A 23,579-nucleotide genomic window follows, 5' to 3' on the forward strand; every position below is an offset into this window, starting at 1 on the left:
GAAAAGCCTGCCGCTTTTAACTTAACTTTAATTATCTCTTTTTAAAGAAATGACATTTTCTCCAAATGGTAAAAGCTAACTGCTTTTAGTATATACCCAAGAGTACAAATTCTGTTCGCTGTTGGCATTTACACCAGACTCTAAAGTTTCTTTGACACAATGAGGTTTTTTATGGAGGGAAAAGTGTTTTATAGACTTTGCTTATTTAACTGAAAAAATGTGAATGTAGGGCAGAAAGTACCTTGCTTAGACATTAGGTAGGAATAAAACTTTTCACAGTCTCCGGTTTAGTGTTTGAAAAGGTGTCATATCAAAAAAGAAAAGGGAAAGAAGGTTGCTATGGCCATGTGTGAACCAAGGACAAGACTGTGAAACAGAGCTCTCTGTGAGTGTGTGTGTGTGTGAACCGCACCAGTCAAAACAACCAGTTGTGTGTGAACTAGCCAAACTGGACTTGTACACATTTGATGAACACACATTCACAAACACATTCGTATTTTGGCGGGGTTCCCACACAACCAGTTGCTCCTAATACTCCATGACCGTATCTTTATTCTCAACACAAACACAGAAACGCACACATACACACAGGGCCAAGTTTAAGCACAATCAAAGATGCACTGAAACAGGTGGCTTGACACTCACACACACACACACACACACACATGCACAAACACACAGATCCCACCACCAACAAATTCAACGAACAGGAAATGAACAGTTATGATCTACTCAGATTAATGATTTGATTGAAAAGTACACCAGAAGGGGGAAATAAATTTATTCCATTGTTCAGAACAAGCAAGGATCCAGCATGCTTTAATAAGCCAAATTTCATGAATATACAAATGAATCAGAGAGTCACATTAATGGATTAATGCACGCAGTCGTTTTCGATCAAGATGGAGAAGAAAGGCTCAGATGTTAATAATGAAAATAGCTTATTAGTGGAAAAAGGTCCAAAAGCCAATCAGAAACAGATCACGAGAGACTCATAAACACATGCAGAATCACTGGGTTGCACACACAGGACACACACGATGGCATACCAACACTTGTACGCAGGCATTAAAAAAATACAAGTATGCTCGCACTCGCACACACTTGCAGACCCATTGGCACTGATGCACAGACACACACATACACACACACTGCAGAAAGGCAGGTAGTCATTTCGTTTTCATGCTCTAGTGAGTGTACTATAAGCTTAAGTGTTGTTAAACACTACATAACATGGCTCACAATGAGGGGAGGACAACACGTCAGAGAACGAACATTTATCAAGGCAGACACGCATTCGCACACACATGCCTCAAGATCCTGCAGATTTAATCATTAATTGCGCAATGTGCATGGAGGCTTCTAAACTGGCACATGAGGAGTGTGTGTGTGTGTGTGTTTATGTGTGTGACAAGAACATCTGGGAGGATTGGTTGTATTTTCCTCACTTAAATTCCTTTCCTTAAATCACTTAAGGAAAACAGATCCAGTCCAAGGCCCCTTTTAGAACATATGAAACCTGATCAGCTGTTATGTTTGCGTGCCTGCTAACAACATCATTGTTAAGATGTGTGTGTATTTGTGTATTTAAGCTCGCGGCACAAAAAAGGCCTCTGCAGAAAAGCTCAAAGCAAAAAAGGAACATGTAGAAGACTGAAAGCTGAAAAATCGAAGAAAAATATCGAGAATCATTTTAAAAAACACCATATATAGAAATAAATCTAAAACATAATATGTCTTATCTAAGCTGTTTAGATCTTTATCAAAAAGTCGTAATCAATCTTAAAAAAATGTAAAAATGAAATAAAAAATAATACAGTTTTTAAAAGTACAATATAAAAAAAAATGTATTTATCCATGCTCCAGATAAATTCTCAAAAACATAATTGACATTCATAATAATTCAGTGATATGACCAAAAAAACATGTATTATATGACAGCGAAATGATGATGATGATGGTGATGATGATGATGACGGCTATCATGCTGAAGACTATTTACGCTCAAAAACTGGAGACTGAAGGCCAGGCGAGATACGAGGTGGGCGTTTTGAGATTGTAATTGGCTGCCGTTTCCGTTCGGTCACCCTCGGAGGCGGGACAGGAGGCGGAGTGCTTTCTTCAGGAGGACCCTTAAAGATCTGCGAACATCAGAGATGGCAGTAATTACAAAAACAAATTACATCAATCTATTTTCACTACTAGTGCCACTGAATAGGTGAAAAAATATTGTACAAACTCTTCTCTCAAAAATCACGCAGCATTTCTGTTTTGGTTTAAAATAAATAATAAAGATAAAGGGTGCATGTCTGACCTTGCTGTAGTCCTCGATGAGGATCTCCGTGACGATGTTCTGGAACTTAATATCCAGCATGGCCGCTACAGTCTCCTCCTCTGCTCTCATAAGAGTTGGGCCAAATATCACACCCATATTCGACACGGTCATCAGATTCTCAGCGCTATGGCTGCAAACACTATAAAAACACAGAGATAATGGAGTAAGTTTTTGGAAAGGTTACAGGGATTGTCCCCTGTGATAAGTACTGTATAACTTTGGATAAAACTGAAAAATGTTACTCAGAGTGTCTGCGGCTTATTATAACAGGCCCGCTAGCCCAGGGCCAGGGTGAGAGAGTTTAAGGAAGTCTTTTGGACCAGTGTGGCATTGTCACTGGATTTTACATTCGTTAATAATATAAATGTTCTTATGCCGTGCAAACTTTAATGTTTGGTTTACTGTGATGTATTGAAAATAGTTGAACTTGTTACCAAGGTATTGTGCTCAAGCTGACTTAATAGATTAGAAAGTGTTTAAACATTTCATGAATGTAATTTACGGCACATATAGAAAATAACTTACTATATTGTATGATTTTAAAATAAATGAATACTTTTATTCTGTAAGAATGCATGCAAATAATCAAAAGTTATGGTAAAGACATAATTTTTCAAGTTTCTATTTCAAATAAATGCTATTCTTTTGAACTTCCTATTTCACAAAGATATTAAGCAGCACAAATGTATTCAACAGACAATGGGAAACGGTAATTTGATCAGATCATCATATTCTAATGATTTCTAAAGAACCATGCAACATTTTAAATTTTAAATTACATTTTAAAATAAATTAACCGAAATTGCAATAATGTTCCACAACATCTGTGTTTTTACTTGATTTTTGATCAAATAAGTGTGGCCTTGAAAATCTTACCAAAACTCCCTACATTTAATTTCCATTTACTACATTAGCTTGTTTAGTATAAAGTTCAAGCTACTTATGTGAATATATTGTACGTGACACACAACACAACAACATGAGACATGGAGCTATAGTTCGGATGATTTATTGTCATGTTTGTCAAAACACATTTTCACACACACAACCTGTCACATTAATCAAATACAACTAGAACATTCAATTAAAAAGGTACACCCAAGCAAGCTGAGCAGCGGTTAGAAAAACCACAGAATGTGAGTGTTGTGTGTGTGTGGTTGGCATAGCCGTCTGTGTGTGCGTGGTTACCTGACCAGGTGTTTGATTAGCAGTTCCAGCATCTCTCTGTTCCGCTCTGGGAGTTTGTAAACAAGCGAGTGAACCGCCCCTAACCGATAGTCCGGATTCTCTGACTCTATGGAAAAAATGTAGTCAATGAAGTCACAAGCACACACTATAAATTATTCACATATTGTTCTACCTTAACTATTGCGTCACAGTCGCACCCACAGAAAGTACGGTTCATGCTACATTTCCCTGCCATGACTCACATTAAATTATACCAAAGGAAAGACCTTAAAGAATGCAGCGTAAAGGCAGAATGAAGCAGACAGTACATGTCAGTGCACTTCTCCATCTACGCTAAAACTAATAGAGCTGGTAAAGCTAATACGGCGGTTTCTAGAAGTGCTTGTTTATTTTCTTCCTGCCGCCATCTCACGGCAGTTTGCCAAGCGTCTCTCAGCTCGTACAAAGATAACTTATAAAATCCTAAAAGGATCAGTTCAGACTCATTTACTGTGAAGTGTTGGATAAACACGGCATTATCTAAAGATACAACCTGTGCTGAACCATAACAAAGCTTACTTTGTAGTGAGTGGAGCGAATACGATTTATTGTGAGCTCACAGTGTTTTTTAGACTTGCTGTAGCATCTTTGAAAGAGTCGGACAAACCCTCTTGACATCTTTAAAATATACTGTATATGTAAAAAAACAAACCAAAAAAAAACATGAAAGACTGGGAGGTCACTTGGTTTCAAGCGAGTAAAGCGCATTAAAGCGAGCCGTTAATCCCTCGGCAGGTGTAGCCTTTTCCTCTGCTCCGTGGAGTTTGTTTAGCTGTGTGCTATATATATTACAGCTGACATGCTACAATAATTAAAGCTGCTTTAATGGCCTCTAATCGTATTATGGGGAGGATTACAATTCAGCACTTTCAACACAATTCACTGAAATGCTCGAAGCTGGAAGCACACACACTCATGCAAATAGTGAGACATAGAGGATGACTTGGTCTTTCATTTCTGATTGGATGAGCTGCGTTCTAACGTGTATCATTATACTACATTGCTGGCATCAGGAAACAGCATAAGATAATGCTAAATGAACTATATTTCCTCCAAGAATAGGTTTTTCTGAATGCTAAATCTTTATTTATTTAATGTCTTCTGTCATATTCATATTGTCGTCATTTTATAAAAGAAATCGGTTACTTGAAGCCAGACTTAATAATACCCATCGCTTTCATAAAATTACTGTAAAATGTCCAAAAGTGTTAAACGAAAGGGAAGACTTCACAAAACCAGTACAGTACAGGCAGAAGCACGTCAGTTTGGGGGATGATATGATGAGTCAAGCATTACTTAAGATTCATCTAACAACACAAGCCATTTTTCTTTTAATGACGCTTTTATTATACGTTCATGTAAATGTCAGTCTTGTAAATGGCTTTTTCTCGGCCAGCTGCATGCTTGACTACAGCAGCGTGAGCACAGGGATTCAGAGAGCAATCGGATACTGTGAGAGGGCTTTTCTGTACGACTACAGAGAACTTAAGTCTGAGCGCAAAAATAAGGTGCAATTTACCCTGGCTTCATTTATTCATTGTATAAAGGAGAAACAGTAGGGTAATCGTTAATACTGCAATATCTTGCTTCGGTTCACAATTCAGAATTCTATTTAATTGTGTGTGTAAAACATAGCTTAATAAATACATATTAATATAAGGACGTTTACAAAGTTTGCCAGATGTTCCTGTAATGGAGTGCCTACAGGATGGCACAAAGCATACAACCAGTACAAATGAAAATATGTGTGTGTGCATTAAATATAGTTGTAGCGTATATAGATTTTTTTTTTTTTTATTCCTTCATGAGGCTGGTAATTTTGAGGTATCACTTTAGAATGACTATGGACTGGGATTGTACAAAAGTTGACATTTTGGTATAAATCCAATCCTAGTTCCTTTAATGTCTATATTGGAAATATTATATTGGAAATAATTTAGCATTACTAGTAATATTATTAAAACAGTTTTACTTGAACTAATGGTACTTTGAACAAAATAAATAGTTTCAAAAGTCTGGGGTCTGTATATTTTTTTTTAAATGTTTTTCAAATAAGTCTCTTATTTTCACCAGGGGTGAATTTATTTGATAAAAGAATTCAGTGAAAACTGTAAAATTGTTAAGTATTATTACTATTTAAAAAGAGTGTTCTATTCGAATACATTCTAAAATGTAATTTATTCCTGTGATGGCAAAGCTGAATTTTCAGCAGCCATTACTCCATTCTTCAGTGTCACAAGATCCTTCAGAAATCATTCTTATATGCTTGATGACCAAGAAACATTTCTTATTATTATCCATGTTGAAGTTTGCAGAACCATCATTTTCTTTCAAGATGATTTTATTTAAAGTAGTGAGCAATTATTTGAAGTATAATTTTCTAGTAAGATCTGTGTTTACATAAGTTTAAAGGATCCTTGTGGAATAAATGTATTATAGTAAAATATAAAAGTAACAGACCCTACATTTTTGAATGGTAGTATAAATAAATAAAAGCTGCATATTTTTTTTTAGGGTTAACAAAGCATAATGAAAAGCACACCCCAGAAGCTGCTTAGTTACTCACTCTGATATTTATTATTGTTATTACTACAACTATAACTTCTTATTATTACTATTATTACTATTATTATGGACCTGTCCCCACACATAATAGTGTGTGTCTGTCTGTGTGTGTGTTCGCTGTCATACTTGCTGCTAAGATCAGTTGTCCATGCAGGCTGTAGGTCATCAGCGGTTCACTCAGACTCCTGGAAGAGCATGCAAACGCACAAAACACACTTTTAAAAAAAGTCTCTTTTGGACATCATAAAATCATGTGTGCTTAACTCACCGTAGATAGAATTTCAGAGCACTAGTGATGGTCTTAACGTCCATGTCAGTGGAATCGAAATCTACATCCGCTGGAGACTTTGGGTCTACAGAGAGAGGAGGACAGATGAAGACAGAGAGAGAGATAAATGGCCTTCCTCAGACGGTTGTTACTGTTGTTTAGTATGTGTCAGGGATTTTGTAACAGCTCAAGGACGCTCTCATGGACGTATATCTCTGCTTTGGTTTCCTCAGCATAAAATTATTTTTTAGGAAGTTCAAAAAGCTCATTGCAGATATTAAACACGCCACAATAAGCTGGACTCAGAATTATGATTCCAGAAATTTATCTTCCACATAAAACATGCTAAACTTCTTAACAAGAAATAAAACATGTTTATATGTCTGGCTGTTAATGTTTGTGTAGAAATCAGTTTTACTAGAATAAGCAGCGCAATGAGTGTATGTGTGTGTGAGAGCATGTTTGCATGTCTTCCTCTCGCACACACACACACACACACACACACACACACAGCAGATGTTCTTTTGGCCATTTCCTCACCAAAGAAGGCATTCAGAAGTTTCTGTACTTGAATGTTGCTGCCCACAGTCCTGTAGGCTCCTTCCTGAGTCAGGCCTAGCAGAAAGAAAGAGAAGAACAGAGAAAACGAAAAAAAGAAGGAAAGAGAAAAAGAATGCATGATATATTGACCGAGAAAATGAACCTGGCTTGAAGGAGAACAAACGGGGGGAGTGTCTCGCAGTGGAAAAGTACAGCTCTACCTAAAAAAATCAGCGGTAAATGTTCCAGTCCCTCTTTGGGTTCACGCTCAGCTGTCATTAGCTGTGCAATAATCTCAGAGGATAGTTTGTCAGAGTTTACTGATTGTTAACATACACCATGTTGTGCCTGACGACAGGGCTGGACTAAAACAGCTGGGAAATCTGAGTAACGACACGCTTGGCGACTCAGACAACGCTACAGTCCCTCAGACAACGCTACAGTGTAATCACGCTTATTAATGGCCTTGAACTGCCTCTTCGTCATTTTATTCTCATACTACAGTATAACAGCCTCTAGCACAGAAACACTATAGCCCGGTTTCAAATGACTTGCCATGTTGGAGAAAAAGTGAGGGAGAGCGTATACATGTCTGCTATCAATTTGTATTCGCACAAATATTTTCTTTTCTTTTAATTTGCATATGTTATTGATGAGATTATTTGTTTAAGTGTGTGTGTTTCTGGTTTTTGGCTCAATCAGCAGCATAAATATATTCTGGAAAAGAATACTTTCTATTTACAGCTGGCTCAAGTGCTGGATATGCTTGTGAAGACAAATGGTGTGCTGCTTCCCTCTGCTGGCTGCAATTGAGACATGAATATAATAAATAATAGCGGCATTGTGTTGTCATCCCATCTCTGATGAATTAAGGCATATGGTGGCCATGAAGTGCAAAAGCAGCAGAGAGAGTCACTGATCTTCTCTACTAGCCTAATGTGAGATGGTACCTTTTGTTTCCATAAAATTGATGCATTTTCTGACGAACTTGAAGCCGAGGTCATTTAGCTCCACTGAGGAGAGAGAAAGGAAATTCATATTACATATAATAAACACAGTTCATCATCCCTGTATGCATTCCTCAGTAGGTTACTGCACACTATTTATGGTGCAATTTTATACATGGTATTGCACAGGCTTGCAAATATCAGAACCTATTAAGCAGCATTTTAAATCCACCTATTTTTAGAATTTCCTGTGTTCTGCAACTTCTCTCTTTAATAGCTAACAGACATCACTGAGATATCACACCTGCACAAACATATTAGGCAAGACTTTTCTGGTTTTTGAAAGAGGTCTTGTGCTAACCAATATATGTTTTTCATATATTTTAAACATTTAATTTCTTCTTTGATGGCAAAACTGAATTTGCAGCATCATTACTTCAGTCTTGAGTGTCACATGATCTTCATTCATGCTGATTTGGTGCTCAAAAAACATTTCTTATTATTATCCGCGGTGAAAACAGTGGTGTCGCTTAATATTTTTGTGCAAGTTGATACATTTTTCAGGATTCTTTGACAAACAGAAAGTTCAAAAGTACAGCATTTATTTGAGCAGGGATCATTTTAACATTATAAATGCCTTTTACTGTCACTTTTGATCAATTTAAAACAACATTGCTAAACAAAAGTATTAATTATTATTTTTTTAATCCTTTAAACCATAGTGTATCCAGAGAATGTGACATTCCTAGGTGCTATAAAAGGCAAAACAAAATTGCTTGAGGAGCAGTCCACCCTTTTTGCAAATGCTATTTTCCTGTGAACAATTTAGCACATTTATGTTGGATTTTTGGAGATTGTGTGAAGTAAAGAGCTGAGGCAGTCTAACTGATTATTACATGTATGCAGCAAATACATGCACGTTGTTTCTGATACAAATAAGCATCTATACTAATACGCTAGTGCTGTGATGAAGTGAAGTTATACTTACTTTCTGCCTGCTTTTGATTCGGAGAATGATAAATCTGGAACAGAAACCACAAAGGATCAGCAGCACGGTCATACAACGAGACAGACTCTTAATGGAGTGAATAGTGATAATGTGAAACCAACTGGTTCTTTGCCATCCATGGCCTCCATCCACTGCTTCCTGTTGACCTCAGAAATAGCCTGGAGCAGGACAGGGCTGCACCTATGGGACACAACACAAACAACTTCAATAAATAAAGTCTCTCGTTGTTTGTGTGAAATTTCTCCAGTATCAAACAAATGCCTACATTTTGGAGAGCAACTTCACAAGTAAACAAGAAAATGTGCTTCGACAAAAATATGAACTTTCCAGTTTGCTGACCCTCCTCTGATCCTACTAAAACTTTCAATATAGGTGAACTTTCTAAAATGATTCGAGAATATGAGTGAATATGACAGGAGTCTCACCTTTCATTTGTTTCAATGTCAAAGCAAAAGCGTTTGTCAGTGGAGTCTGTTTTACGGCGTACACAGGACTTCAGTGTGAGCTGAGATGTGGTCTAAGAGAAGCAAAGAGACAGATGTAAGAAAAAAGGTGACCCTTCACAAAGTAATGATCGTATCTGTAATAGTCCTGCACCTGTTTGGTTCCTGTCTTTTGTTCCATCGGCACCATGATGAATAACTTGCTGTCTTTGAAGTATTTACAGTAATACTTCACCCAGTTTATGCCAAGAGTCCCTAGGAGAGAAAGATTAATAGCATACTATAATTTTAATTATATACAGGGTGTGATCCAATTTCCAATAAATCCAATACTGTATGGTCAGTTGGTCAATACTGCAAAAATAAATCCTGACAGGGTGTCTGACCCAGATGAGTTTATTTTATAATGTGAGAAGTTGAAGATCACAGAGATCTACAACAGAGATACCAATCCATCACAACTACCAGAAATTCAGTACCAACAACAATCAATTACTCAGTTTAGCCTCATATAACAGTCAATATTCAAAAAACTTTTACTGCACAGTGCTGTTTGACCAATCAGTACAGTGTGTTATGGAGTCTTTTATTAACTATAACTCTTATTAAGATTTGTGCTCTGTGTGGACACTGACTTCTACAGACAATTACTAGATGCTCTTTCTTTGACAAACAAAATATTTCCTAGTGGTTGCACTTTTGTCCCATTTTGACTTGTCCCATATTTTAAAGAAATTAATGAAAAAGCTTTTCCAGTAATTAACTTTTTTTTTTTTTTTTTTTTTTAAAGGATAGCCCTTACACACATGTAAGCATGAGACTGAAACCTATTTGTGTAAGTTTCATACAATTTTATCTTATTTCATGGCTGATATTCACCAAAGCATACCAAGACAGAACACGGAAAGGATGTTAAAGCAAAACCAACAAGCCTTTTGTTGATGTTTTGCAATCTCAATCCATTGTTAAGTATAATCACAATTTCTTACACCTAAATAAAGTAGTTCTATCCTAAAAAGGATTCAGATAACTTCTTAGTTCATCATAGCTCAGCCAAGCTCCAGTCTCAGCCAAAACGAAACGACCTGGAACAAATAATAGATTCATGAGACTAAAGACTGCCCGTAGACTTACCCAGAATGAATTATATCTCATGTTTCATCACTAGAGACATCAGAGCCAGCGGCAGATGTGAGAAGGACTAGCTGAGTGTAGGCTGCTCTAGGTGGGATACAAGAGCACTGAGCTCCCTCTCAGCATCTCCGAAATCAGCGACACATATTTTCAAATAGGTGCTGTCTTTTTAAATAAATCGTAGATTTGCGTTTAAAACAAATTCTCACCTGAAATACTTTTTAAACTACATTTCACTTACGATAATATTTTTAAAAATGATGCAAATAAATGGTGGTTGAAATACAATGCTGTGTGAACTCAACCAATCAGCATGCTCAGCGCCCTGGCCCCTCCCATGAAAGTTCTGGACCTTTGAAAAAGTAATGCCTGGTGAGCAGAGACTTTCTTAGGGGCAAATTTTTACCCTTAACTTTATTTAGATCCTGGTTCCCGTGGTGGAAACACACTGAGTACCGGCCCAAAGTCCCTAGTTCCTGGGGAAAGCTCCTGCGGTGGAAAAGGGCTTATAGCAGCTAAACAGCTAAAAAGCACTCACATTTCTCCTGCACATAAAGGTATCCCTCCATAGTCGCCTGCTGGCCGTGTCTAATACAGATCTGTGCTGACTTCTTCATCCTCTTCATTAGCTCTTCCATCTCCTCCCTGGTGCTCTCGAAGTGGTTACGGGTCTACAACAATAAAACCATTGGCACCCAATCAAACACACATTACATTTTACATAAAATCAGGAACAATTACAAAAGATATGCTGCTGTTTTTTGTTCCAAAATGTAAACTATAATTAATATATATTTGGGGTAAGTCATTTTGCTTTAAAGAAAAGTATGCTTTATTCATTAAGGATACATAAAATTAATCAAAATTGGCAGTAAAGACATGTATGCCAGCATTTCTATTTCAACTAAATGCTGTTCCTTTCGAACTTCCTATTAATCAAAGATAAAAAAAAAAAAGTATCAGGTTTTCCACTAAAATATGATGCAGCATAAACAAATTCAACATTAAAAATAAGAAAAGTTGCTTTTTGAGCGGCAAATCAGCCATTCAGAATGATTCAGGTGATACTGAAAACTGGAGTAATAGCTGCTGAAAAAAATCAGCTTTGCCATCACAGGAATAAATTAAATGATTTAATATATTAAAATAAGCAATAATAAAACAGTCATTTTAAATTATAACAGTATTTGTCAATATTACTGTTTATACTGTATTTTTGGTCAAATAAATGCAGCCTAAACTATAATCTAAATTTAAAATATTAAAATAATAATTGCGCAAATCTGCATTTATTAATGCCTAAACCATATTAATAATTAGTGGGGGACTTCAGGTGGAAATTCTGTAATTTGTAAGACGCTTTAGATAAAAGCACCTGCTAAACCACCACTCAGAAAAAAAAATCCCCACAGAGCAGCATATTGAATGACTCATAATCTGCTGATCTGATCACGTGACAATAAGGATGGAAAGTTAGATTCATTATTGATTGGTGAAGCTCTCACGTTCTGTAGACTGAGCTGCAGCTCCTGTTTATATGGAAGGAAGTCCTGCGTCATCTCCACAGTGAGATCATTCAGTGTTAGGATGCTCTGAAGAAATGCTAAAACCTGTCAATCACAAACAAGGACACACCCCTCTAAGCATAACATGCTTTAGTCAATTCATTGTTTGTATCAGCATGAACACAATCGGTGTATGTTACAGACTTGTTTTTATCCGTGCACCTGTAGATGCCATCTTGTACACGCAACACACCATCTGTTACCACAAAGCATCTATAAAAACAAGAATGCATGTGCTAAAGGAAAAGGAAGCTCTCACATACAGGCTCCACAACATCAAACTTCTTCCTGTCCTGAACATGCTGGATCTGGAACACATATTCAATAGACGACTCGTAAAATGTCTGACGCTCCTTCTCCAACTGTTCATCAGCCTATAAGCGCATAAACACACAAAAAATAAAGATTATATTATTGGGTCTTTTTTTGTTTTTGTTTAGGTTAATGTTTTTACAGATATACCTCTTGTAGCTGTGCCTCTTTTTTCTTTGAGGACATGTTCACATGTTTGTCCAGCTGAGAGTAATACTTCTCACTCTCCTTCTCAAACTTCTTTCGTCTATCCTGAAACACATGCACACAAGCAAACAAATAACGCAAACCTGAGAAAACAAGACTGAAAACTACAGTGGATGTGCTCCAGCTCACTAAACCAATTCCTCATGAAAAACAAAATACTGAAATTGTTCTTATGCATTTTGTTTAACCAGTTCCTTACAAGTTACCACCAATAATTGCAAGCAATAATCTCTGAGTAACCACACTGAAACAATAGCGAAATGAAACTGACACTTCAGTAATGTTAACTGAAGCATGCTGGAGTGGAAAGAGTCTAATCCAGTGAGAAGTCTTTGGAATTTTGAAACTTTCCATGTGTTGTTTTTCCAACAAATGATCTCGCTTTCCTTCTAGAATCATGATAGCTCTGTAACTTGTTCTCAGTCTATCTAAAACTAATAGTTTTTCCATGGATGCTCCAGTTGCTGACACATTATTCTAATTTATTTTGTGTGTATGGTTCAATCCTAAAACACACTGACATGAAAGGCCATGCAAACATTAATGTGTATGTATATATGACACATTAATATTTGCATGGCCTTTCATGGCAGTGTGTTTTAGGATCGAACCATATACAGCACCATAGACAGTTTTAGGATAGAACCATATATATTTATTTATTTGTGTGTTGCATGATTTTGATCACTTTGCTCTGAAACAGGAAGTAGAGGCAGAAATGAGGAGTAGGCTCACGCATGTGGTAATGTGGTGTGTGTTCTTAATGTGTCTAAATGCACATAATAAACACTCACTTTTGTGACGCCAATCTGCTCTTTCCTGAACTTGTCCAAAGGTTTGATTAGCAAGTCACATGCATTCTGCACCTGCAAGCAAGAAAGACGCGTGAGCACAACTGTTTTCTTCCTAAAGTCTCTTAATGTATCTACAGTAGAAAGTCTTGTGCCTGCTTTTGTTCAGTATGTCTGAGTGTCACAAAGGCAGGGGCCCTGAGTAGAAACAAAATAGCAGAGTGCAAAATGTACTTTTGACACACTGGCAGAATGAATAAATTTAACTGCCAAAAAAATGATGTTTATTTATACATTATAATATAGAAATAAGTGTATAATAATTTTTTTATATATTGTATTATATTATAATATCCACTTTTTTGTCTATATGAAAATTGTATTATTGAGTGGTTTTTCCATATTAGCACAAACTCTGTGTCACTCATATTATCATATAATATGAGTCTTTATCTCTGTGTGAAGCTCCTATTACACAAACATTGTTATACTGTTTTATCATATGTTTATCCTGACAGCTTAATGTGTGAAATACTCCTTGCTACATTACCATTCAAAGGTTTGGGGTCTGTATTTTTTTTATTATTTTTTTTTTTATAAATTAAGACTTTTATTCAGCAAGGATGCATTAAATTAAAGTGGCAGTAAAGACATTTATATAAAATGTATACAAAATATTAAAAATCCAAATTTTGGAAGTGTCTATATTATATAGGGAACAATTGTTTATGAATTGTGGATGTGGATTTTTTGGAATAAATAAAATTCAGTCAAGCACTCCATTGCTTTATGATTGTGCATGAGTATAGCATGAGTATTGTTCTCATAAAAATGATTATTTTTATCCTACACCTTTTGAGGAAGGAAGAGGTATTTTTGTCTGAATCTGGATTTTCCTGTTATACATGGTTAGATCAGATAAGATTTAGAATCAAGCCTGAATTCTAAAGATGAAATTTTAGGTATAAAAGCTACAAAACTTTAGAGCACAGACATCTCAACAAACAAAACCACAAGTTCAACTGGCCATCAGCGCAAGAAGCCTAATCTTGTAGAATGTTAATAATTGACACACAGTATCTGAGAATCTTAGGTGCTTTTGTTATACAAGGTTCGATTTAGATTGATAGGGTTTTGAAAGGGTACAGGAAGAAATGTGTTCCACCAACCAGCATCATTCGACCCTCTTCCACTTCCTGCAGCAAACCAGCAAACTCTCGAAATGATTCAGCTGTGTAGACAAAACATGTGGTGATGTAAGCTGCACATACAAATGAAACACAAATATATGCACAAAACCAACCGCCAGAGATTGGCACAAACATGCAGGCACAGTCCAACACACTCACTCCACATACAAACTCAGCAGAAGTAATTACGGTAACAAATCAGCAAATACATCACATAAATGAAATGGACAGGCCAATTAGCACTACTCCAATCAGACCTGCTGTCAACTCACCAATGTTCATCTCATCATCAGTCAAAGTGTCCCCGATGAAATCAAACTGGAACGACTGAAGGGTGTGAGAGAACTTCTGCACTGCGAGAGAGTACTCTGCAAATAACATCAAAATTATAAAGAAAATAATCAAAAATCCACATTAGTCCCTGTAGGTTTTGTAGTTATTTGTCAGAATAAATTGCTACTTATGAAGAACATCAATAGGAAAGCATTGCCTGGCTGAACATATGGGTCGCACATGCTAGCAGCATTACAGCCAGTCCAATCGTCCACATACCTGGGCAACTATTTTCTAGGCATGTTACTGAAATATTGACAATTTATGTACTTTAATAAAATGTAATCATACTCCCAAGCAAATGTGCACGCATGTTCCAGAGTAAAGATACAATCAGTGCCTCTATTCATAAGGCAAATGGCTCTTTTAACTGAAAGGCAGGACATTCGTGTTCAAGTGGTCCTTCTCATCCACCTCATACTGTCTCTGGCTTCAGCCCAGCCCCAATAAAACACTCTCTATGTCAACTCTCAAAGTTTCACAAAAAACTGAAAGACAACCATGGCCAGGAAATTCAAACGCAAACAACCTTTCACCACGTTGCTTGGTTGCTTGCCACTTAACATATGAAGCCATTAATTACTGAAACTCTGAGAAATCAGAAAAGCAGCTTTATTGCTAAGTGAAATCAGATGTTGTGGGGATCAGTGAGGATGGAATTATGTCTCAAACCCACTACACAGGACCAGTGCCAGAACACACACACACACACACACACACACACACACAGGAAGACAGACCACTGTCTAATGCATTCATCCAAAGCATTTTACAGAATTATTATCGCTGGGACACACTGTGTGAGAGACTGTCATGATGGTGCTTAAAGCACGGGAGCTTCATACACCCTGGCTTGAACAGTTAAATACGTACTTGTTAAATTGTAAGAAGAATAGCATCTACGCTAATATTAGTCTGTTTCTTTCTTATTCCAAGGTCAATTTCAGCGGAGATCATGACAACTAGATGAGCCCCAGAGACATCCCCAGTGAAGACCACGGGAACCAGATGAGTCCTTTGCACAATCTGCCATTGCTTCAGCATGGATCAACCTGCTAGTTTCATCTGGCCAGAGGGGAACTTTTAAAATTAACCACAGCATTAACAACGACCTTGAAACAAGAGCGCAAGATTTAGCTGATAATCAGATGCATGAAAGTAGCGTTTGTTTCATTAGCAAGACAGACATCTGGCGCGTTTTTTTTCAGAATCATTTGCTGATGGAGAGGAAAAGTTAAATAGAGATGAAGACGTTTTCACAATGAAAGAGAAGCGACCTCGCTCTCATAGACGTGCCAGGCTATATCTGCAGCTAAACTGAATAAAAGCAGAATGAACTGATGAAAAAAAAAAAACCCCACAAACAATTTATGAATGATGCAGTGCTAATTGACATTTATTACAGTACAGAAACTATAAAGTATATTTTCTACCTTAATCTGTGCAGAAATTTTTAATAATTGCTAATTAAATGTAGCCTAGTATATAAAATATATTATTATTATTATTATATAGGCTACATACATAAAATGATTGTATTTGACATTTCTGTCACTTCTGAAATTATGGCTACGCCCCTGGTGTGACAAAATGTTAGCTTATACATAATACTCTTTAATCTCTTTTTTAAAAACTTGGCTTACATACACTTTTACGTATGCCATGTCGCATCATTAAACTAGCATTTAACAATGGACTAAAGTTTTTTTTTTTTTTTTTTTCTAACCTATGGTTCTCTAACCATAAATGCTACTGTAATTTGCCCCCTGACTAAGCATTTAAAGAATTTAGTAGAAGCATTTAAATAATCCCGTGAATGCACTTAAAGAATGCAGAATCGAATTGTTATAATCGAATCGAATCGAATTTAATTGTGAATCGAATCGAATTGAATCGTTCTAAATTTGTAAAAATCGTTCTTGAAACGAATCGAAAACCTATGAATCGTAATCTAATTGAATCGCTGCCTTGCCAAAGATTCACAGCCCTAATAAATATACACATAAACCACTGTGCTGTGCTGCTCATATTTATCACACACAAAAAAAGCCCCTCCCCGCTCCCAAAACGTGTTGCCTGTGGATGAGTATCCAAAACAATGTTGTCCTGCTCCACTTCACAGTTACTGAGTGAAAGGAGAGTTTTATAATGACAGGACACGCGTTTATACAACACTTTATTTAAAAGGAAGAGCCACTCGTTCCGTTCGTCATATGTCATTATGTTATTTCTGCGTCACTGTTCATTCAGTCCATTCAGTTTCGTGGTTCATTCCAATCGAGTGTTTACATGCACGCTCAATCGTATTAGAAGAGGAATAACCCCCCCCTTCGATCCGATCGAAATTTCATTTGGATCGAAGGTGTTTATATGAATGTTTTTCAATCCGATTGAACCGTCAATCCGATTACAAATGGATTATTTGGGTGCATGTAAACGTAGCAAGAGTCACATGATGCTGAAAACAGCTTTTGCTGCTTTGTATTTTTGTGGAAACTGAGATCATTTTTTTACGTTCAAAAGAACAGCATTTAATTGAAATACATTTTTATACCATTTCGTTATGACCATTTTTAGAGAAAATTAGGGAACCGTTTTTTGAGTACCAGCATTCAGCATGCTAGAATGATTTCTGCAAGATCTTGTTGCACTGAAGAATGGAGTTAAAATTCAGCTTAAATTCAATTGATAATTTGAATTTAATTATGTTAATAATGTTAATAATGTTTAATAATGATAAGAGTTTGGTCATATCGCCCACCCCTAAGTGGGATCTCAGCACATCTCTAACTGTCAAGACCATGGGTTGTCAATATCATTATTATGCAATTTATGACGCAAATAACACCCAGAAAAGAGAAACTCTATTTGATTTCAGCTATTACTCTCTATTACTGATCAATTTGCATGTGAGCCATTCATTCATCATTCTCTCTGGCTGTGTTTTAGGCCTGCACGCTCTGTGACAGAGGAGATAGTTTAAATGATTATATCCCCTCTGATGAAAAGGACACAAAGAGTGTGTTTGTCTAAAGCATGAGGAGCTGGCATGACGGACTACACTCTCCAAACCAGATCACAAAACCCACCCTGTTCAGCCCTGTGACAAAAACACACACGGATCTCAAAAGAGCGCTATTTTACTCTCTCAACATTAGACTAGAAATTATGTATCAGGTGTTCTTGAAAAGCATGATAGAATGTATGACAACGTGTTAAGGTCACTGGGCCTGATTTTAATGATCTAAATGCAAAGTGTAAAGCGCACGGCGCAGGTGCACTCAGGGCGTGTCCAAATCCACTTTTGCTATTTTAACGTTGGACAAACAGTTGGCGCGCCCAGGCGCATGGTCTAAACGGGTTGTCCCTATTCTCTTAATAGTAATGGTTGTTTCTGGAGCGTAACATGCAATAAAGAGCCAGTTGCACTCGTACCATGATGGATTTGCTATTTACACGGCAGAATTTGGCAAGCGCAAAGACAGAACACGATTAAACGGACCTGCTTGTGTGCGAGCAAATATATACCCTAATTCTAATACATGCGATGACTATCCATTATGATATGTATGCATTTATATATATATGGAATTATATATGGAATTATATACATAACAAAAAAGTGTGAAACAACTGAAAATATGTCATATTCTAGGTTCTTCAAAGTAGCCACCTTTTGCTTTGATTACTGCTTTGCACACTCTTGGCATTCTCTTGATGAGCTTCAAGAGGCCGTCACCTGAAATCGTCTTCCAATAGTCTTGAAGGAGTTCCCTGAGAGATGCTTAGCACTTGTTGGCCTTTTCATGGCCCACAAATGCATTTGCTAATTAAACGGCATGGCACTGGACGGGAAAATGCACCGGACTGAAACTAGCAACCACACTTGCGCTGCGGCTTGCATCGCATTGCGCTGGGTGTATTATAGTGCCCATTGTTTGTATTGCAAGTTATAAGCTACTAAACCTCAAATGAGTCCAAGAACCACCTGATAAAAGACAGCCAGACTTGGTTGATTTGAGAACCACTCAGTGCAGTTTAAACAGATGACAGAAAGAGACTGCACTAACTAAATAGGGCTGGGTTTCCCGATAATGATTGATCTTAGCGTTTAAAAGTGGTTTTTTTACGAATATTTTAAGATCATTTGTTATTGTTTCACGTGCGGTATAATAACTATATCCAAGATATATACAGTACAATATTATATTGTAGTTTATTATACTTTACATAATCACATATTGTACTTTATATCAATAGAGAGAGAGAGAGAGAGACGTTATTGGTTTTTGTGCATTTCAGCAAGTTGTTGATATATTTTTCCCCCCAGTCTTTGAAGCATTTCCTACATTAGTTCTTTTTTTCATGTTTTTTTTATTTAGATGTGTATTTCTGTTTTTTTCTGCCCCTTTTAATTATTTCATTTATAAATTTATAAAAAAAAAAAAAAAAAAAAACCGAGTCATAAAGTGCACACTAAAGCACAATCAAATCCTTATATTATAATCACATTGCACTTGAATCAAGTTAAAGGTTTAATCTGCCGATTGTCCTGCAGGTGACTGCATAAATCTGTCTTCTTATGAAGCACTTAGGGCTTTATGATTTCTCCAGAGCAACCGTAGATCTACGACGATTTTCAAGTGCTACTTAAGTTACAATGCTTTTGGGAAACAGATCGTAATATTAAGATCAGTCGTCCAATAGTTTTTACGAACTTCTTAGGCTTGCGAAGCAGTGCAGTCTAAAACACATAAACGAAGGTCCATATGAGAGTGCATCTTCATATTAATCTGGTAAAACGTAAATTCATTTAATCTAACTCTGCAGTATCTGATCTGTGTTATATATCTTCCGGGATGTTTTAATTACGATCGTGACAACTGTAACATATTTCTCCAATTTGCAATGTGATCTGTATTTTTACATATTTGTTTTAGTATCTTTTATATATCCCTCCGTGGCATATTTAAGTCCCACTTGAAGGTCCATCTGTGTCCCAATTTATCAGAAACACATAACCAACAAATGAGCAACAGTAAGTCGTGGCCTAGTGGTCTCTGGGTGGCGCAGCATAAATGGTGTGTTCACAGTGTGTGTGTGTGACGAGTGGGGCGGGGCCGAGAGGCGTGGGAACGAGGAGTGAGGCCAGGTGTAGTGATTGGAGATGAGCTACACCTGCGACCCACCACCGGTCTCGAGTCCCATGTAGGAGATGGAAGGATATAAAACTGGAGCGACGACTGTGAAGGACGAGAGAGGACCAGGCCTGGGTGTTAATTTATGTTTTGCTTTTTCTTTGTGCGCATCAGTCATCCGTGAGGGGCTGATGCGCTGTTTTGTGTTTATTTTGGGATTATTAAAGTTTCAGTTGATTGTCCGCCGGTTCTCGCCTCCTTCTTGCCGATGATTATGGAGTCTTTATAATTACAGTGTATGTTCACTGCTCTGTGTTTGTGCACTTTGGATGGGTTAAATGCAGAGCAAGAATTCTGAGTATGGGTCACCATACTTGGCTGAATGTCACGTCACTTTCACTTTTCACTTAACTAAGGGGGGTGGGGCTTACCGATAGGGCAGTTGGCTCACTTGTTTAAAGGAGTCATATGACGTTGCTAAAAATAACATTATTTGGTGTATTTGGTGTAATAAAATGTGTTTATGTGGTTTAAGTTTCAAAAACATTATTTTCCACATAATGTACATTATTGTTGCTCCTCTATGCCCCGCCTTTCTGAAAAGCGAGCTGTATGCTGATTGGCCAGCTATTCAGTGTGCTGTGATTGGCCGAATGCCTCAAGGGTGTGATGGAAATGTCATGCCCCTATCAATATGTCTACTAAATGCATAAATGTAAATATATGCACCAAGAGCTTGAAACACTCAAGGAGAAAGGACAATTTTTTATCCCATCATATGAACCCTTTAAGATTAATATGAAAGCTTCCTCAATCCATCTGAAAACCTGACATGGTTTTGATATTCTCTGTTTAGTCATAACAGCAGCAATTGGATCTCCAAAGAGGTTCCTCATCGTTGAAGAAAAGGAATTGCTACACTTCCTGTTTTAAGTTTCATATCCACACAGCACACACGGTATTTTTCAAAATGTGCAAACCTACATAAACTCAGGAAGTAAGCATATCGAAAGCTCTGAGTCAGGTCATATGACTTTAGAAACTGCAGAACTTCAAATAGCGGAAACCCTAGAGAAAATATAGGTTGGGCTCTAGTGACTCTTTCAAAAACTGAAGCACTGAGGAACTCCTTCCAAGACAGTGGAAGCATCCGAAAAGCAGATGCAGTCATCAAATTACAGCCATTCATGCATCGCACAAATCCACAAGGAAATCTGCCTTAATGGCTCAGCATTCTGGTTTTGGAGTGTTGCACTATTAGGTATAAAACAAGGCTTATGGTTAGTCAAATTACAATCTTGCATACTCCCTCAGGCAAAATAAAAACTTAAAAATGCTATCAGCCCTTCTGTGTTGTTAGAAAACTAGCGTGTTTATGGCTTCCCTTGAAATTAGGGAAAGAAGCCAAAAGAACTTTACTCTAGGAGATAGATTAAAGCTGAATCATCATATTATCACTGAAGAAGACCAGCTGTCAATTCTTCATGCCAAACTTTGAGTAGTAAAATGCAGACGGAAAAACTGAAAAAAACACCAATCACTCTCCAGTAAGTCAAGAAAACATCTTACAAAGACACAGTTCCAGCTTTCTCCGACCAGTTAATTTTATTTACATGATGCATTTAATATGCTCATATATTTTTATTTTTATTATTCTCTTAACTCCCTCCACACATAACAAGTTGTGTTAATTCTAAAAAAAATGCAATAACTTTGTAATATTTTATACATTTTTAACAAAATTGTTTTAGTTTAATGACTCTATTACTTCCATTAAAAAAAAAAGAAGAAGCTATTTTTATTTTTGTATTAATTTCCATGAACAGGCCTGGAAATCACATTTTATAAGTCCCTGATATTTCCCTGAACCCCAAATTGACACTGAGGACCACATATGAGCTGTGCACTTGGATACATAGAGCTTTTATTACTTTTATATCTTAAATACAATAATATAGATATACTGAGTTCAGCTTATCATTAGGCAGAAGATTATGTCAAAAGTGCATTGTTGCGGTGACATTTCCTCTACTGTCAACGGCCTCGTTCGGAGGGAACAGTGGTGGTAGAGCTGGACTGTGAAAACTTTATATTAGTATTTTGTTGCTTCAAAACACTTGTGAATAATAAGCCAAACCGAAAAGGAAAGAGGAAGAGAGACGTTTCACCCACTGGGGTGTGTATTTCCATAGAAATGAATGCTCTGTAGACTGCTGGTTTTACAGCCTCCATCTCTCTCTCCTCCAGTCTGAGGATGCAAAGTGCCTTAATTGACTTGAGATAAGCAGAATAGTGAGAAGGGCTTTTAGTCACAGTATCTGAGTTCATATGACTAACGTTACTGGCTCTCCCTCCAGTTTTCATCGTTTTGTTGACACTTTCATACCATCTCTAAACTTTCCAGTTCAATTCCATTCACCAATCTGGAAAATTAAAGGTGCCTGCTATAAATAAACCAACCGTCCCCTGAAAGGGCTTGCCAGCATCTCTGAGAGGGGGATCTTCCAAGAGCTGCTCACCATCTGCCAGATCACTTCCTCCCTCTACAATTCATCCTCTTTAAAGTAAGCAAGTACTCGCAAGTGAAAGCCCATACAATAATAAAATTAATGTAATAAAAATAATAAAGCATTACAATTGTAATGAAATATGCCTAACATTAAATCACAGTTATGAACTGATCTTGCTCGGTTTGCAAAGGCGGAGACCTCCCTCCATCCACCTCCCACTGCGAAGACAACCACGTCTGCTGTAAAGCACAATTTTACCTTTAAGCGTGTTGATCACATTGTTGCCGTCCTTGATGACATCTTTTAAGAACTTGTTGGTTTTCTCCAACTCGATTTCGTAGCATTTCAATCTCTCTCTGAAATCTGGACTGTCGGAGTAACAGTCGCTGAACTCTAGTGGAGGATGCCCCATTCTCACCCTCTGATCGATCAATGAAGATAACCGGCCTTTGGTTGTCAGAAAAATAAGTAAAACAAACCACGACAGACGATCACTCGGCTGTATTAATGATTTCCCATATTTGACATTTGGATGAAATGCAGTTGTAAAAACAATAATCCTGCGCTCCAGTAGTAACTGTTTCCGTGTGCACGCGGTTTTGTTACTTCAGCCTAGCAACACGGATGCAAACAAAATTGTAAAAGTGCTGATGAAGAAAGTATTTTTGTTTCTACACTTTTCCTTGTTTTAGGAGCGGAGGGACTGACAAACGCGGGCAGGGCTACATACTGAGTACTCCCACACCATTGGGCGGCAAAATGTCACTAGTAAGTAACGTTAGCTAAAAAAAAAAAATTAATCATACGCACATTGCCTTCCTCTGGGGGGCGCTTGAGGGCTCACGAAAATAAATTCTCTATTGAATTTCATTAAAATGTAAGGATGTGTTTTGTTTTACAGCAGACGTTTACAGACTGAAACATGCAATCATTGAACTATTTATTTTAAATTATTTGTACCTGGAATACAAATGGAAACAAGCCCTTTCAGTTTTCTGTAAAAATAGTTAATTGTTGGTTGTGGTATTCAGCAATCATAAACGAATATGATTGGTCCATCCTGAG

General features: G+C 37.1%; 1 protein-coding gene across 1 annotated transcript in view; it reads right to left on the bottom strand.

Annotated features, from left to right (window-relative positions):
- LOC113049545 (oligophrenin-1-like) overlaps nt 1-23,278 on the bottom strand; it is a 31,578-nt gene extending 8,300 nt beyond the window's left edge. Inside the window, exons 1-19 of the mRNA XM_026211972.1 lie at nt 22,773-23,278; nt 14,806-14,901; nt 14,513-14,574; nt 13,347-13,418; nt 12,496-12,597; nt 12,297-12,407; nt 11,974-12,078; nt 11,007-11,139; nt 9,489-9,589; nt 9,317-9,408; nt 8,993-9,071; nt 8,871-8,904; nt 7,886-7,948; nt 6,936-7,010; nt 6,396-6,480; nt 6,254-6,312; nt 3,524-3,629; nt 2,315-2,474; nt 2,003-2,141 (exon numbers count right to left, since the gene is read on the bottom strand). Of these exons, the coding sequence (XP_026067757.1) occupies nt 2,003-2,141; nt 2,315-2,474; nt 3,524-3,629; nt 6,254-6,312; nt 6,396-6,480; nt 6,936-7,010; nt 7,886-7,948; nt 8,871-8,904; nt 8,993-9,071; nt 9,317-9,408; nt 9,489-9,589; nt 11,007-11,139; nt 11,974-12,078; nt 12,297-12,407; nt 12,496-12,597; nt 13,347-13,418; nt 14,513-14,574; nt 14,806-14,901; nt 22,773-22,926 (1,828 nt within the window). The 5' untranslated portion in view covers nt 22,927-23,278. The remainder of the gene's footprint in view (nt 1-2,002; nt 2,142-2,314; nt 2,475-3,523; nt 3,630-6,253; nt 6,313-6,395; nt 6,481-6,935; nt 7,011-7,885; nt 7,949-8,870; nt 8,905-8,992; nt 9,072-9,316; nt 9,409-9,488; nt 9,590-11,006; nt 11,140-11,973; nt 12,079-12,296; nt 12,408-12,495; nt 12,598-13,346; nt 13,419-14,512; nt 14,575-14,805; nt 14,902-22,772) is intronic.
- Between the last annotated feature and the right edge of the window lie 301 nt (nt 23,279-23,579).

This window comes from Carassius auratus, chromosome 30 (assembly GCF_003368295.1).
Source record: "Carassius auratus strain Wakin chromosome 30, ASM336829v1, whole genome shotgun sequence".
NCBI classification, from domain to species: domain Eukaryota; kingdom Metazoa; phylum Chordata; class Actinopteri; order Cypriniformes; family Cyprinidae; genus Carassius; species Carassius auratus.